The sequence below is a fragment of the Girardinichthys multiradiatus genome, chromosome 10 (assembly GCF_021462225.1).
Source record: "Girardinichthys multiradiatus isolate DD_20200921_A chromosome 10, DD_fGirMul_XY1, whole genome shotgun sequence".
NCBI classification, from domain to species: domain Eukaryota; kingdom Metazoa; phylum Chordata; class Actinopteri; order Cyprinodontiformes; family Goodeidae; genus Girardinichthys; species Girardinichthys multiradiatus.
The window spans coordinates 3,713,020-3,730,562 of NC_061803.1; the positions used below are offsets into that span (position 1 = coordinate 3,713,020).

Here is a 17,543-nt window from a genome sequence, read left to right on the forward strand (position 1 = left end):
CTTAATTCTGAGTTCTTCATTTGAGTCTCCTCATCTCTTCCTCTCCTTCCTCCCTTCTTTGTCCCCTACCTTCATAGAAAGCCAACCCCTCCTCCTCTCTTCCACATTGCAGACACCCCTTGACTTCAGATGACAGCAGTGCTCTAACCCACCCTTCTCCCACTCCTGGTGGATCAAGTCTTGCAGACCCCAACAAGGCTCCATGAGGTGGTGACACCCAACACAAGCAGCTCTCTGTCCCTTTTTTTTCCAGCTTGTACCAAGATCAGAGAGGAACTGGAGACACTTGGAAGGACATCTGCTCATCTTGAAAAGACGGTATGATGACCTAAAGATCTCCCTCCCTGTCTTGCTGTTGTCACACATCCTTCATCTAAACTGTCTGTAGCTGACAAGTCTGGGTGAAAATGTGATAATGCTCCAAGCAGCTTGTCAAAGGAGGGGTTCAGTGTCCTTACAGGGCAGATAGTTGGACATGTTCTGCTCTGTTATAAGAAGAAAAATTACTAACAAGAGTTAAGCCTTGTTAGTTGGTCTCAATTTATGACATGGTCCAAAGAAGAAGATAGAGTTGTTTAAAATTATTTTAAATGTTGCTCCTATTGACTACTTTTGATTATTTTAACAAATCTTAATGTTTCTTATCAAATCTAAATGCAGACTAACGTGTGTTTGTGCCTCTAGTAGATGGTCACATTTCCTTCCTCTCTAATTTCACCCTCCTTACGACCAAGTAAATAAATCGTGACATATTGGTAATCGCTGGGGGGGCTCATAGTTTGCTTGGATGGAGAACCTGCCATGTATGCAGTAAACCTGCCAGCATACCCCTAAATGAACTTTGCAACCTCAAGAACTCTAATAAAGGCTAACATCATCTTGCCTGACTGCAACCATCCTTTGTGGGGAGAATTTTCCCTGCTCCCGTGAGGAAGGAGGTACAGGATGACTCTCTGTAGAACGAACAGACTAAAAAAAATCTTTTATATCTGCGGCTGGCAGCTTGATGAACTTGACAATGTGAGGATGAACTCACTCTTTCTTTCTCTCTGTCCTTTGCCGTAGACATATGCATAATGATCCGATGTCAAAGAATTAAACTGGAGGAGATTCGGCTTGGTTGAGATTTGTAGGATGCTTTAGTGATGAGAGTTTTCTATCCTCAGGATCATGAAACCTGAGAGGAGATGTCAGAGGTGGGGGTGCTTTAAAAAATGTGAGCACTAGAGATTAAATGACTGCCTTGGAAATCCCTACGGTCCGAGTTTATTAATAGTCTGTTTTATTGCTTTGATGAAATCTTATACTTGTTAATATAAGAACCAAATTGTTAGAAACCTGCACTTTTTTATATTTGGACAAAGGTATATTTGGACTGTGGTTCTGTCCATCGTACAACCAGGAATACCCTTCATGGATTTTGTATTCTCACATCATACAAATCAGCCTGCTGAGATTATGGGCCAAGTGGGCTTTCAGAACATGGAAATGGGGCTGCAGAACTATGCCTTAAATATATGTAGGGGATTTCTTATGAATCTGGCTGAGCTCTGTGTTGCAGCATTTATGCAGCCTGACCAAATGCATTCAATTCTTCAAACACAAGAACATTCATTTTCAGCTCATCAAAGCATTTCTCAGATAAGGCAGACACTGCAGGATCATCCGGTGCCTCTGCTCTGTCTGCACCCACAGTGTGTTGCTGCTCTCTTAGCTTCTGACTCATTCCACTATTCCTCTACTGGCCCCTCACAACTCATAGTGGTTACAGGTTTATTACTACCCCCAGAACTGGATCAGGGGCCAACTACTGGTGGGCTGACTTCAACTTTTACTCCAGGTCAGGTCCTGGCAGTTGACCTCGAGACATAGAGAACGTGTAGGTCATGCAATGAAGGTATGATCAGAATTAGGCTACTAAAAATATATAAAAGGTTACAAAACTATTGCTAAGTGAACCTCAGTGAGAACCGTTACCCATAAATGGGGAAAATATACTGGTCCTTCTCAAAATATTAGCATATTGTGATAAAGTTCATTATTTTCCATAATGCAATGATGTAAATTTAACATTCATATATTTTAGATTCATTGCACACTAACTGAAATATTTCAGGTCTTTTATTGTCTTAATACGGATGATTTTGGCATACAGCTCATGAAAACCCAAAATTCCTATCTCACAAAATTAGCATATTTCATCCAACCAATAAAAGAAAAGTGTTTTTAATACAAAAAACGTCAACCTTCAAATAATCATGTACAGTTATGCACTCAATACTTGGTCGGGAATCCTTTTGCAGAAATGACTGCTTCAATGCGGCGTGGCATGGAGGCAATCAGCCTGTGGCACTGCTGAGGTCTTATGGAGGCCCAGGATGCTTCGATAGCGGCCTTTAGCTCATCCAGAGTGTTGGGTCTTGAGTCTCTCAACGTTCTCTTCACAATATCCCACAGATTCTCTATGGGGTTCAGGTCAGGAGAGTTGGCAGGCCAATTGAGCACAGTGATACCATGGTCAGTAAACCATTTACCAGTGGTTTTGGTACTGTGAGCAGGTGCCAGGTCGTGCTGAAAAATGAAATCTTCATCTCCATAAAGCTTTTCAGCAGATGGAAGCATGAAGTGCTCCAAAATCTCCTGATAGCTAGCTGCATTGACCCTGCCCTTGATAAAACACAGTGGACCAACACCAGCAGCTGACACGGCACCCCAGACCATCACTGACTGTGGGTACTTGACACTGGACTTCTGGCATTTTGGCATTTCCTTCTCCCCAGTCTTCCTCCAGACTCTGGCACCTTGATTTCCGAATGACATGCAGAATTTGCTTTCATCCAAAAAAAGTACTTTGGACCACTGAGCAACAGTCCAGTGCTGCTTCTCTGCAGCCCAGGTCAGGCGCTTCTGCCGCTGTTTCTGGTTCAAAAGTGGCTTGACCTGGGGAATGCGGCACCTGTAGCCCATTTCCTGCACACGCCTGTGCACGGTGGCTCTGGATGTTTCTACTCCAGACTCAGTCCACTGCTTCCGCAGGTCCCCCAAGGTCTGGAATCGGCCCTTCTCCACAATCTTCCTCAGGGTCTGGTCACCTCTTCTCGTTGTGCAGCGTTTTCTGCCACACTTTTTCCTTCCCACAGACTTCCCACTGAGGTGCCTTGATACAGCACTCTGGGAACAGCCTATTCGTTCAGAAATTTCTTTCTGTGTCTTACCCTCTTGCTTGAGGGTGTCAATAGTGGCCTTCTGGACAGCAGTCAGGTCGGCAGTCTTACCCATGATTGGGGTTTTGAGTGATGAACCAGGCTGGGAGTTTTAAAGGCCTCAGGAATCTTTTGCAGGTGTTTAGAGTTAACTCGTTGATTCAGATGATTAGGTTCATAGCTCGTTTAGAGACCCTTTTAATAATATGCTAATTTTGTGAGATAGGAATTTTGGGTTTTCATGAGCTGTATGCCAAAATCATCCATATTAAGACAATAAAAGACCTGAAATATTTCAGTTAGTGTGCAATGAATCTAAAATATATGAATGTTAAATTTTCATCATTGCATTATGGAAAATAATGAACTTTATCACAATATGCTAATATTTTGAGAAGGACCAGTAGAACAGTGAAGAAGCTTCCCAGGAGTGGCCTGCAAATCAAAATTACTTAAAGAGCGCATCTCATCCAGGAGGTCAGAAAAGAACCTAGAACAATATTTCAAGCTCTACAGTTCTCAGCTGCCCCAGTTAAGGTCAGAGTTCATGATTTAACAATGATATATAGAGACTGGGGGAAAATGGCCTTCATGGGAGAGTTGCAAGCCCAAAACCCCTGCTGACCAAAAAGAACATAAAGGTCCATCTCACATTTGCTAAAAAAACATCTTGATGGTCACCAAGACTTCTGGGAAAGTCTGTGGCCTGATGAGACAAAAGTATATCCTTTTGGAAGGTGTGTGTCCCGTTACATCTGGTGTAAAACTAACACATCATTTCAGAAACAAGAACATCAGTGAAACTTGGAGGTGGCAGTGTGCTGGTCCGGGGATCTGTTGCAGCTTCAGGACCTGGATGGCAGAAAATCTTGAAAGAGAATGTCCGATCATCAGTCTTAACCTTAAGCTCAAGCTCACTTGTGTTAAGGAGTAGAATATTGATCCAAAGAAAACTGTAAGGCCTACCACTGAATGGCTCAAAAACAAAGTGAAGGTTTTGCAGTGGCCTAGTCAATGTCTGGACTTAAATCTAGTGTTGTGTAACAGTCACATTAACAAGCCGCTTATCTTTTGAAACCCTCCCATGTGGCTCAACAAACACAATTTGGCAAAGAAGAGTGGTCCAGGATTCCTCTACAGTGCAGTAAAAGACTCAGTGACAGTTATTGCTACTGCCTGGTGGCAGTTGTTGCAGCGAAGGGTGACCCAAATGTCATTAGGCTTTTCAAATAAGCCCAGGTTGGTGTGGATAGCTTTGTCCCCCTTTATATCATAACTTGATTAATGATTGATTTAACTTGACTTATTTATTTATCTTTTTCTAATATAAAAATCAGTTTTGATGATCTGAAACATGTTAGTGTGGCTAAAAAGTAGGAACAGAGGAAATCTGAAACAAGGAAATAAAGGAAACAAGTCATGCAGAAGATACAGCAAACACGCAGAGGAAGGCGATCTGCTCAGATGAGACCAAAACTGAAACTTTTTGGCTTGCAAGCAAAACACTATAGGAAGCTAACATTGCACATCACCAAGGTGATAGTTGGTAGTGGCAGCGTCATGCTGTGGGAATGCTTTTTCTTAGTAGTTGGTTGGAAGATGGATGAAGCAAATGCAGGGGAAATCTGAAAGAAACCTTGTCAAATTCTCAAGAAGACTTGAGTCTGGGTTGGAGGTTCACCTTCCAGCAGGTCAACGACCCTAAACATACAGACAGAGATCTAATGGGATGGCTTAGATCAAAGCATATTCACATAATACTTTTGCAATGCATAGTGTCAACTTCAACTGCCAAGAAGAAGGGAACAATACATTAAAATACCTAAAATAACTTTAACCACCTTTTAACAATACGTTTTTTCCTAGTGGACCTACCATGGCATCCCAGACCCCAGCGCTCCCACAGTCCTACTCTCCAGGGACAGACAGTGTTTTTTCTGACCAGTCAGGCTTCTATTCACTTGACTCTAATGTACCTGGACTCTCTAAGGTGATTCTCAACCAGCTCAGCATGAAGGACTATGGGGAATACAGGTAAAACCCTAGCACAACGATTACCAGTACTGAACCGCATATTGCACATTTCCTCTTTCCACCACTGAAGTGCATCTTGTCTGGTTTTGAAAAGTAATTATTATCTGATTCTGGTTAGGGCTGCTGTGGAGGGAAAGACTAAAGGAGTCCTCTTCCGCACCTACAAGGAGATGTTCCAGAAGATGGAAGAAACCTTCAAGTTCTGCGCTGGCTGTAACAAACTCTCAGAACATCTTGCCAAGGGACAGACCCTAAAACGCTGTGTGAAGTGAGTGCAAAGCTGTAAATGTCATCACAGGGCAGTATACTGTTTTGATAGCTGTCATGTGTGAAGTATTACCAGCTGCTGTTGCATCAGCCCTAGAATGATAAGCCAGTGAACATGTGGACAGCAGTTGCAGAGGTGGACAGTAGCCAAGTGCAAATATAGCAAAGTTCCCGGACTATGATTCATCTCTCTGCTACTCTGCATTCAGAGGAGCCAAATGCATTTTAAAATATAAAATCAGAATTTTCTGATTCTGATCCGGGTGAATGTAGTAAGAATAACTATTAAATATGATGGACGACTGTCTTTCAATGCTTTAGGATGATGGTGCCTCATTTCTGTCTCCTTTCTGATACACGTTTAGGTTTAGATTATCACAGTTGACTTGGCTCTCATTAAACCTAATGTTAGCTGCAGCCATTTAGAGATGCATGGAGAAACCATAAATGCTGCTATGTGGAGCCCTCGAAACTTCTGCGGTGAAATATGTAACCCACAGTCCAACAGTTCATGTCTCTGATTCTCGGTTTTTATATTAAGCAGGAAGAAAGTAACAAAACAGGCTTTTAATCAGCAGCAGTATTTCTTTTCTGTCACCTTCATCTTCTCTTTGCCAAAAGTTATTCCTGTTTGAACAACTAATCTGCAAAGATGGACTAAAGAGGAATGTGAGAAAGAAAGCTATTAATGCATTAGCAAAACAGCACCTTCTTTTTGTGGTCTAACACTTTAGAATGTATGGTCCCTTATACATATAGTACATAGAAAAAGTATTCATATACCTTATACTTTATCACATTTTATTGTCATGTTTCATCCACAGACTGTAATGATTTTAACTGGGATTTTAAGTAGTGGATCAACACAAAGTAGAGCATAATTGTAAAGAAGAAGAAGGCAGAAGGATGGATGTTTTCCAACATCTTGTTTTTCTAATGAATCTGAATAAATCTGAAAACGTGCATTGATATTCTGCACTCTGGAGTCTTTTGAGGTTTGTCTCCAGCAGGTGCGAACGTCTAGACACTGAAAGTTTTTCCCCTTTTTCATTGCAATAAAAAAGTTCATTCTTGTTACAGATTCTCAGTTTGATTTAGGTGTAGACTTTGACTGGGTCATTCTAACACATTAATATGTTTTGATCTCAACCATGTCATTGTAGCTCTGGATGGATGTTTGGGGTCGTTGTCCTGCTTGGGAGGTGGGCCTCCACCCCAGTCTCAAGTCTTCTTCAGCTTCTAACAGGGTTTCTCCCAGTGTTGTTCTGTATTTATCTTCATCCATATTCCCATCAACTGACCAGCAGCACTTTCCAGTTTGAGGAAAGCATCCCCTCAGCATTATGCTGCCACCACCATGTTTCATGATAGGAATTGCATGTTTAGGGTGACGTGCAGTTTTAATCTTCTTCCACACACCATGTTTTGCGTACAGGCCTAAAGTTCATGCTGATGAGGTTACCTTCTCATGCATGTTAGCTGAGTCCCCTACATGGATTTTGTCAAACTCTAAATGTGATTTCTTATGATTTTCTTTAAACAAAGGCTTTCTTCTTGCCAGTCTTTCATGAAGACAGATGGTGTGCAAAACTAACAGTTGTCCTTTCAACAGATCTTTCCATCTGAACTGTGGGTCTCTGTAGCTCTTCCAGAGTTACCATGGGCCTCTTTGCTGCTTCTCTTCATAATGTTCTCTTATTTACAGTATTATGTTGCTGCATCACATAAAATCCCAATAAAATGCGTTGGAATTTGTGGATGTAACGTGTCTGAAGGCGAAGAAGTCCAAGGGGTGTACATATTTTTGCACAGCACTGTATTACAAGAGATGCTAACTTTTGATGGTGAGCTTCCATTGTTAAGGTAATTCAGAAAGTCAGGTCACTCAGCTTGTGTTGTAGTTTAACTAGCATTGTAGGCTTCACTGCAAGGACCAGTGACATTATGCAGATATAAAACAGGTGAAAATATCTTGGTTAGGATTTATAGTTTTCACTTTTGCATTGTGGACAACTTTTCCTCTGTTTTTGTACCTCAGGTGTTTGAATGTGTACTACTGTATAAAGGACTGTCAGAAAATGGATTGGCCTCAACATAAGAAGGTTTGCAAAGTCCTGCGATTGGTGGCCATTGATCGGTTGGTGGAGTGGCTGATGTTCACTGGTAACAAATAAATTCAACTTTAAAAAATGTTAAATCATCTGTAAATATTTTTGTATTCTCTTTTTTCTGCAACATCAAACCAAGTAGCTAAACCTACCAGACAGGATAAACTGTGATCTCTGATTTGCTTGGCTAAATTTTTCAAAACAGTCCTTTCTGATCTTTCCAGGAGATCTTCCGTTCTCAACTGAAAAATGGTCCAAGACACCAGCAGATGTGAAGGGCTGGGACGACTGGCTTCCCATGCAGGAGGGCCTCACCCAAAGTCTGGACAAAATCATATCCGGTGCCAACATGGCAACTCTTTGGAAGAACGTAAGCAGGACACGACCAGACGATGATGACCTGAGACAGTCCTTATGGAGAATTCAGAGCGAGTTCCTCTCTCGGGTTCTCACAGTTGGAATGGCAATTCAACACTTTGGGCTGGACCCATACATTAAGCCTCTCACTGTTCACCTCGTAGGGGTGTCCCACAATGAGACTATGGGAGCCAGATTGACTGACTTTGATGAGCTGAGCCACATGTTTGCAGAACACCAGGGCATTGAGATAGTGATGGTGGGACCAGAGGTGGTGGGTGGCCCCATCGTGAGACCTCCTCTTAGAGCATTTGGCCCCAAGCACAAGGTGTATATCAGTGCCTATAAGTGTCTCTACCATCAGTTCTGGGAGGATGTGGTGGAGAAAGGGGATGCAGCCAAGCCAGACGTGGTAGTCGGATTCCACCCAGGTATGCTCTTTTTAGCTTAGCTAATTTTCCCAACAAAAGTCCAGAGCAGTGTTCGGAGTAGTGTAGATGAGTCCCCAATCCATCTATCTCCCTCTTGCCAAAAGCCAAGATGCAACCCTGAGGTTCTTAAACCAGGCAACTTCCTCTCTATAGCTATGCCATGAGAGCTTATCCATGAATCAGAATCAGAGACAAGGAGCACCCTGGCAGAATCCAACATAAACTGGGTATAAGCTTGACTTTGTGCCAATAATGCAGACACAGCTCTTGCTTTTGTTATACAAGCACCAGATAGCCCTTTCATAGCATCCTATATGGCACTCCTTGAACATGGTTGTAACCCTTCTCCAGATCCACAAAACACATGAGAGTGGATCTTTACCCACGAGGTCCAGTGTTCCACAACTGAGGGAGACATTGAACCCAAAGACTTTCAAGTCAGTCTGTAAAGATATGATGATTAATATTCTGATAAGAAACTGTTTAGCTAAAGTTCATTGTCACAGCTATTTTGGTTAGCCTGTGGCCCTGACAAGTTAATCTTTTACTTGAACAAAACAGAAGTATTGAAAGACGTTTAGTTAACTAGATCTGACCTATTTATCAGGGGTAGGCTTTTAGTGGGCATTTGGCTGATTTATGGCAGCAGCTGAGAAAGAGTTTGGCTTGTAGCCACTAGACTCAGCATATCACTAAATGGCCTTTAACATATGGGAAACATTTGGCTCTCTCAAGCATCAATTTGATGCTTTGTGATGAGTGAATGTTTTTCTATTTGAATTCTAGGTACAAGAAAACATGTTTAAAACACCCAAACATCTGTTACGTTCGCATCAGTTGAATGACAACATAACTGCACCCTCTTTCAAGCTTTTAAACTGAATCTGTTCTTTGACCTTTTAACCTGTAAATCAGACGTAAATACCCCATCCAAATATACTAGTTGACTGAGTTAGCATTGCAAGCTCTACAGGAGCTAAATATACAGGAATCAGTCATCCTGCGTGTAAACTGACCGACCGTTTGGAAGCATTTCATGCTGCAAAGCTGGTGGAGCATGGCATCATAACGCTTTTTAAGTGATAGAGGTGCAGGCAGCATGACAAAAGAAATGCAAAGGACAGTTTGCATGGAAACCACAAGAGAAAAGGAACTGTACTCTGGAAGAATAACGGGATGTAGGAGGAAAAGTTAAATGTGCTTAATGCCATCTCCACACAACCTCAGTCACACCTTGAATGCTCTTCATCTCCATGAAACAAAAGAAAAATCTCTTATCATTATCAGGCTTGCCATCAACCATATGGCTGAAATTCACAGAGGTGCCAAACAATGTTTCCAATCATTAAGAGTCTCTCTTTGTCACCTTATCTCCCAGTCATCTAAACCTCTAAACACTTAATCGCCGTTAAATGTTTTAGAATGACCAGACGTGTAGCCTCTGGCGTCTTAATACCCTGGTGTGCATTATTCAGATCCAAATCCCTAGGCCTGGGATACCAGCTGTGTTTCAAAACCACAGAGCTTACAATTCTTTGCCTCCCTCCCCACGGTGAACAGTATACACATCCATACATGCCCCTCTCTCCTTGACAACAGAGTAATCTGAGACGTCGTTTCTCACTGTTTTGGCATCTCGCTTGTCTGTAGTTCATTTGTTGTTTGTGTCTAAAAAGGACATTTAAGCTGGACGGATTTGCAGCCATGGTGGCCGTGGAGTGTGTTAATCTGGCTGAAGGGCAAACTTTTTATTACTCTGCTCCCAGTATAAACCAGATTCTGGGGGACTTGACATCTGTCAGTTATTATGTCACAGGATTATATTCCCAACCCAGCATTTCTGCCCACAATGGGTCTTCGGTGGGGCACTTTTTTTTGTCTATGTGAAGTAAGTAAGTAATGCTTGTTGCTTGTTGTGAGTAACCCTAACGTGGCCATATGTACTCATAAGAAGACATAAGATTCACAAGAAATTGCTGCAGTGTTTGTGGCCAAAATGTTTTTTTTTTGTTTTGCATCAAGCCAATCCGCCATATTTGGAGGAAGAGAAAAGCCAAGTGATCCAAAGCACAGGTTCCCCACAGTCCAGCACAGAGGTGGAAACAAAATATTGACTACGAAAATAGCACATTAAGGTCAGATTGGCCCTGTGCAGTCTCCAGACCACAATCCTACAGAAAGTCTGCAGAAAGAGCTGAAGCTTTGAGCCTGGCAGGAGAAAGAAGGCAGGAGAAACTGTTCTCAAAATTACATCTAAATTAGATTCAGTCATGCTTATTTACAGTGCCTTGCGAAAGTACTCGCCCCCCCTTGAACTGGTCAACCTCTTGCCACATTTCAGGCTTCAAACATAAAGATATAAAATTCAACTTTTTTGTGAAGAATCAACAACAAGTGGGACACAATCGTGAAGTGGAATAAAATTTATTGGATGTGTCAAACTTTTTTAACAAATAAAAAACTGAAAAGTGGGGCGTGCAACATTATTTGGCCCCTTTACTTTCAGTGCAGCAAACTCACTCCAGAAGTTCAGTGAGGATCTCTGAATGATCCAATGTTGTCCCAAATGACTGATGATGATAAATAGAATCCACCTGTGTGTAATCAAGTCTCCGTATAAATGCACCTGCTCTGTGATAGTCTCAGGGTTCTGTTCAAAGTGCAGAGAGCATCATGAAGACCAAGGAACACACCAGGCAGGTCCGAGATACGGTTGTGGAGAAGTTTAAAGCTGGATTTGGATACAAAAAGATTTCCCAAGCTTTAAACATCCCAAGGAGCTCTGTGCAAGCAATCATATTGAAATGGAAGGAGTATCAGACCACTGCAAATCTATCAAGACCTGGCCGTCCCTCTAAACTTTCATCTGGAACAAGGAGAAGACTGATCAGAGATGCAGCCTAGAGGCTCATGATCACTCTGGATGAACTGCAGAGATCTACAGCTGAGGTTGGAGAGTCTGTCCATAGGACAACAATAAGTCGTACACTGCACAAATCTGGTCTTTATGGAATAGTGGCAAGAAGAAAGCCATTTCTCAAAAATATCCATAAAAAGTCTAATTTAAAGTTTGCCACAAGCCACCTGGGAGACACACCAAACATGTGGAAGAAGGTGCTCTGGTCAGAAGAAACCAAAATCAAACTGTTTGGCCACAATGCAAAACGATATGTTTGGTGTAAAAGCAACACAGCTCATCACCCTGAACACACCATCCCCACTGTCAAACATGGTGGTGGCAGTATCATGGTTTGGGCCTGCTTTTCATCAGCAGGGACAGGGAAGATGGTCAAAATTGATGGGAAGATGGATGGGGCCAAATACAGGACCATTCTAGAAGAAAACCTGTTGGAGTCTGTAAGAAACCTGAGACTGACGGAGATTTATCTTCCAACAAGACAATGATCCAAAACAGAAAGCCAAATCTATAATGGAATGGTTCATAAATAAACGTATCCAGGTGTTGGAATGGCCAAGTCAAAGTCCAGACCTGAATCCAATCGAGAATCTGTGGAAAGAGCTGAAGACTGCTGTTCATGAACGCTCTCCATCCAACCTCACTGAGCTCCAGCTGTTTTGCAAGGAAGAATGGGCAAGAATTTCAGTCTCTCGATGTGCAAAACTGATAGAGACAAACCCCAAGAGACTTGCAGCTGTAATTGTAGCAAAGGGTGGCGCTACAAAGTATTAACGCACGGGGGCCGAATAATATTGCACGCCCCACTTTTCAGTTTTTTATTTGTTAAAAAAGTTTGACACATCCAATAAATTTCACTCCACTTCACGATTGTGTCCCACTTGTTGTTGATTCTTCACAAAAAATTAGAATTTTATATCTTTATGTTTGAAGCCTGAAATGTGGCAAGAGGTTGAAAAGTTCAAGGGGGCCGAATACTTTCACAAGGCACTGTAAGCAAGAAAATGACCGACCATGTTTTGCAAGTCTCGTATACAAAAAAAGAGTCTGAGTGCTAACCTGGCCTACATGCAAAGCATTTTCTTCAGTATGAAATGAAAGTTGGAGAAATCTTTAATGAAATATAATCTCAAATTACGTCGAGAGTCTTGAATATCCATGCTGCTTTTTTTTTTTATTAGATTTTTATTTTTCGTTTTTAATCCAGGGTTCCACGCCAATCAGGGTTTGGTTGAAGGCTGGCTCCCCACTCTTCTGCTGCTCAGAGACTACAACATCCCTTCTTTCTTCACCATGTACAGGTAAATTCAATTACCGTGTCTCTGTTATTTTAATAGAAATGCTTTCCCAATGCAATCTTTATTATTTAAGAAAGTGTGCCGGAGAATTGAAGTGTTTTAGCTCATGAGAATATGATTACCTGCTGTACCTCCTCTACAGCAGAATCCTTGTCTCCACATTTAGTTGATTATTAGTTCACCAACACCTCTTTCAGGAAAAGCCAAGCTAAGGGAAAGCTTTGTTTAAATTCATTTCTTTATTATTTTTTATTCCTCCTGCCTCCACAGTGAGATGGAGCTCAAGTATTCCTTCCAGATCCTGCTGGAGCTGGAGATGTACATCAGAGACAGTGGACCCAGTCCATTCACCTCCCAGAAACCAGAACAGGTCCAGGCCTGTCCTAACAAGCCCCCAGTCTACTGCAACTCTCATTATGTCTGTTTCCAGGGGCTGCTGCCTCAGGAGGACTTAGAGGGGCCAGGAGCTGTTAACTGAGCCAGGGCCAGTAGGTGTAAGAAAGATGTTCTACAGTCTCTGAGAGTCAAACATTACTCAACCACCACACAGTAAAGTACACTGAACCTAGTTTTACTAAACAGGATGCCTACCACTGCTTCAAATGTGTAAGATACAGAGCTCTGAACAGTAAGGCAATGCACTAATCCATGAGGCAGACTAAAGAAATCTCTTGAAGCTAATTTTCTTTGATTATGGAGCAGCGAGGCCACAGAGGTTTCTCCTCTGCTGGCACCCTGAGGTAACGCGACTGTTGGATACAAAGGGTCGTTGTTATGCATTCATAATGAGGCCTAAATTGGTTTTGTCATCATTTGATGGCTTCTCTTGATTCGTTCTGCGGTTAGAGCAATTAACAAATCTCCCAGCAGCTGCGTGAAAGGGGATCATATATTAATGGAACACATGACCTGGAAGGACTTTCATAGGGTTGGAAATCTTCCCTAATGTTTTTATGCTTTATTGATTGGTCCTGAGAGATGTTCTTTATCATCTACCAGAAACCTGTCGGTAGCTAATGGCCTGCTACTGGCCTGGGGGGAGCCTAAATATATTGATTGTATTGTATCATATGCACCATATTTTAAAGCCAGTAAATAAAAAAAACACAGATAAAACCTTGTTGATCTTTTAACTGTTTTTCATACCAAATAATTAAATTTAAAACATGGATTACTGATACAAATGGGGCTTTTAAATCATATCTTTTGAAATAGGAAGCACATCTATATGTGGAATATGACACAACATCCGTAACTGCATCTTGAAGTCTATTCCTCTATGAATGTACACAGCAAAGGGATTATATTCTTGACAATAAAGGTCATTTTTAAAGGGAATATGTTGAATGGCTGTAAAGCTGCTTATTGGCAACAGGAGAAAAGTGTATAATGAGCACTTTTGCTACAAAAATCTTTTTTGCAGGACATGTGGGTAAACTCAGTGGCAGTACATAGGTTGAAGAGGTCAGAATACTCTTCAGTCACCGAAATGGTACCATTTGGATACCAGAGATGCCAGAGATCGATTGGAATCTTGGGTTTGAGGGAATGAACGATCAAAGCTGAAGAAAGAAAAAACAACATGGTTCATGACACAGGTACTACACATAGTTCAAGCAGGGAGACCACAGACAGACCATCAAGACAACTATTGGTATTGTTTGTGAGCTTAAAGTTTCTCAGGTCAGAAAATGCTTTCTTTTTATTTGTCCTTTGTCCATACAAAACATCTGCAGATTGGTTAAAATCATCCACAGCTCTCCCCTGCTGCAGGTTAATCAATAATATGTAGCTGAAACAGTGAGCTGTTTTTTTTCTCATTGTCTGAGCTAAATAAAGGAGAGAAGATTTGACTTCAGATGGTTTTTTAACTTCCCTTCCATCCACTTCTTGTGTAGCATTAGTTTGAAGTGACTTTTTAGGGGTCAAACAACGTGTTGTTGAGGGGAAATTAACTGGACTGACAGAGTTTTAGTGATGTGGAAGGCACCGTCCTCAAGTTGACATTTTAAGAAGTACATCACTGTAGTGTAGTTTTACGCCGATCATCAGATCTGAAGCAGAAATTTTGAGATCAGTTTAAAAGCTGATAACATTTTTTAATTAAAGTTTAGTGCCGGTGGTCTCTATGCCAGACTGAGCTTGCAACGGTGAGCTTTCAACTTCCTCTTTAGGGTGGTGGTTTGTTAAGTCTCCATGCCACTGCTTTCAGATAATTACCTTGAAATCCTTTTCTTCACCAGATAAATCACAAAATAAATATTAACTCAAACTTACCTGGAGACCTTATTGCTACTTTTGTCCTGGGTAGCCACTGTGTTATGCACTGATGCCCATGGTCATTGTTCCTAACATAACGTCATCGCTGCTCTGCCATTTTCAGGAGCTTTCAGCTTGTTTTCTTCTTGTTGGCTTTTTTAACATATTTTTGCATATCCGACATGTAAATATATATGATTATCGTGACCTCCTAGCAGTGCATAACTGAAACTGGAAAGTTGTCAAAATGATGATAAATGCCTTTCAAAAGATAAAATCTGCATTTTTTGACAGTTGTAAGATAAGATAAGAAAGACTTTATTAAACCTCACAATGCTGAAATTAACTTGTTACAGCAGCTCTTAGAAACACAAACATAGGGTGCATATAGTTATAAAAAAATGTGCAATCAAAGAAAAACAAGCTAGATATGCAAAAACAAGTAGTAATAATGGAATACATAAAAAGAAATATTATATGTATCAGAAAAAGTCGTGATTGTGCTAAAGTGACCATTATTGCAGGTATTTACAAATACAGAGGTTGTTTCAGTAGAATTGAACAGTCTGACAGCAGTGGGGATGAAGGACCTGCAGTAGCGCTCCTTCCTGGCCTGAGGGTGTCTCAGTCGGCCACTGAAGGAACTGCTCAACTCCTCTCCAGTCCGGTGCGGTGGGTGAGAGGTCATGTCCATGATAGATGTGAGCTAGGCTAACATCCTCGTCTAACCCACCACCTCCACTGAGTCAAGTAGGCAGCCCAGGACAGAGCTGGCCCTCCTACCCAGCTTGTTCAGTCTGTTCCTGTCCCGCTCTCTGCTGCCTGGGGCCCAGCAGGCGACAGCGAAGAGGATGGCAGAGGCTAACACGTCAGTTATGTTCATTTTTGTAATGTTTGGTGGCTAAATTTATGATTTCTTCTCTTTGAGCCGGGATTGCTTGTGAATGCAACATATTTATGTTTGTACTGAAAGAGACTATTTGAAAGATTTTGATTTTTTTAAACATTTTTCAAAGTAGAGGATTTTGGACTGGATATAAAACATGACAAATTATTGACCACTTTCATTTAATCCCAATATTGCTTTATGTTCTATTTACCAGTAGTACCTCTTTTCATATGGGTTTTAATCCACAAGGCCAGAATCTCTATGGATGCACTGCAAACATACACAACAGCCCTATGGAGTGACTCATTCAGAGAAACAACTCTTTCTTCCCCTGTTTATTTGCAGTGATGACCTTCTAAGATACATAAATATGTTTACATGGTGTAGTTTTTCTACCCTGCCTAGCAATTTAGTAAAAAAGTTGTAGTGCATTGATGCAACTCGGGTCTGGGTGATACTTCTACACTAATATACTGTCTATGAACTGTGAAAAAACGTAAACAGTGTTTTTATTTTAATTAATGAACTAGTTTGCCTTGTTTTTATGCTTATGTGGAAATTCAAATGCACATATTATAATATGATGGCTTGGACTGTATGTTGAGTTGTTCGGAAATAGAAACTGAGTGTAAAAAATGCCTTGAGATAATTTTTTTGTCTTGGAAATTGGCAGGATAAAAATAAACAGATACATTATCTTTTTAATAGTCTTTATGTCATCCATCCATCCATCCTGTCATTCATTCAGTCTTACAAATTGTGACTTGGTAAGTATTTTTGAGCCATTCAATAATGGACTTAGTTCTAGACATTCTCCTTCAAGATTTTGTGCTAGAGAGCACAGTTCACGGTTCCATACGTTACAACAGGTCACCCAGGCCCTGAAGCAGCAAAGCAGCCCCAGGCCATCACACTACCACCACCATGTTTGACTGTTGATGTTTTGTTTCCTGAAAAAACCATGCCAGTTTTATACTAACTTCCAAAGGTTCCACTTCTCGCCAGTCTCGCCAGCCCACAGAATGTTATCTCAAAAGTCTTGGGGATCATGAAGATGAAAATTTCAATAAATTCTCAAAACTTAAAACTTATTTCTAAATGCTCGCATACAAGTATTCCGTGGATGCTCTGTGGTCTTGGGGTTTCACGTAGTTACCGGTTCAGTAATTGTATTGAGTTCTCTGTTTGAGGGGTTAACATGTGGAGTTCCTTTCCTCTAGAAGTAAAACTGAACACTCATTGGAAATATTGCAAATTATCTTATAGAAATAAACTAAAGAGTGTTCAAAATATTTTTCTGAAACAGCTTTGACAGAGCTGAGTAATGTTTCACGTGAAGCTATAAGCTTATTAGATTTTCCCCTGTAATATCCCAGAGAACAGGAAAGTTACCAGGCTTTTTTCCCGCAACATCCACTCGTTATGAATTCCAAAGTATTGCTAAACACAACTTGAGCAAATGATTCGAGGTAGCCGCATGCCATTAGTCTGTAAATGACCCTTCCCTACTGACAAAACCCATTAAAAAACACTAAGAGATGCAGCTACGTGACTTATTTAGGGGATTCTCCTCAGGGACATCAACGCCACTTCAACATAATTTAAGTCTAAGGTTCCTTCATTGCCTGGTTCAGTGATATAATTTTACCTGTAGTCAATGTTGAAACCCCTAATAATATGTAAAGCTGCTTGCCTGACCTTTCTGTAAAATGTATCAAACTGACTGTAGAAAAAGCTTTTTACTGAATTTTGACATGTGAATTTTGTCATAAAAAAAAAT

The 17,543-nt window shown here is 41.1% G+C and overlaps 1 protein-coding gene across 1 annotated transcript; it reads left to right on the forward strand.

The window, feature by feature from the left end:
- Window positions 1–123: 123 nt before the first annotated feature.
- Window positions 124–16,465, forward strand: LOC124874889 (putative protein MSS51 homolog, mitochondrial). Its single transcript, XM_047376500.1, has 7 exons — window positions 124–318; window positions 5,070–5,237; window positions 5,356–5,505; window positions 7,543–7,667; window positions 7,837–8,400; window positions 12,525–12,618; window positions 12,886–16,465. Exons 2-7 carry the CDS (start codon window positions 5,080–5,082, stop codon window positions 13,091–13,093), a joined length of 1,299 nt encoding a protein of 432 aa, XP_047232456.1. The 5' UTR covers window positions 124–318; window positions 5,070–5,079; the 3' UTR covers window positions 13,094–16,465.
- The last annotated feature ends 1,078 nt before the right edge of the window (window positions 16,466–17,543 follow it).

Bases quoted from the DNA above. Each gene is read 5' to 3' on its own strand.
- LOC124874889 (XM_047376500.1), top strand. From the start codon at position 5,080: ATGGCATCCCAGACCCCAGCGCTCCCACAGTCCTACTCTCCAGGGACA. The intron at 5,238-5,355 runs GTAAAACCCTAG...GATTCTGGTTAG, and splicing joins AAGGACTATGGGGAATACAG to GGCTGCTGTGGAGGGAAAGA. The intron at 12,619-12,885 runs GTAAATTCAATT...CTGCCTCCACAG, and splicing joins TCTTTCTTCACCATGTACAG to TGAGATGGAGCTCAAGTATT.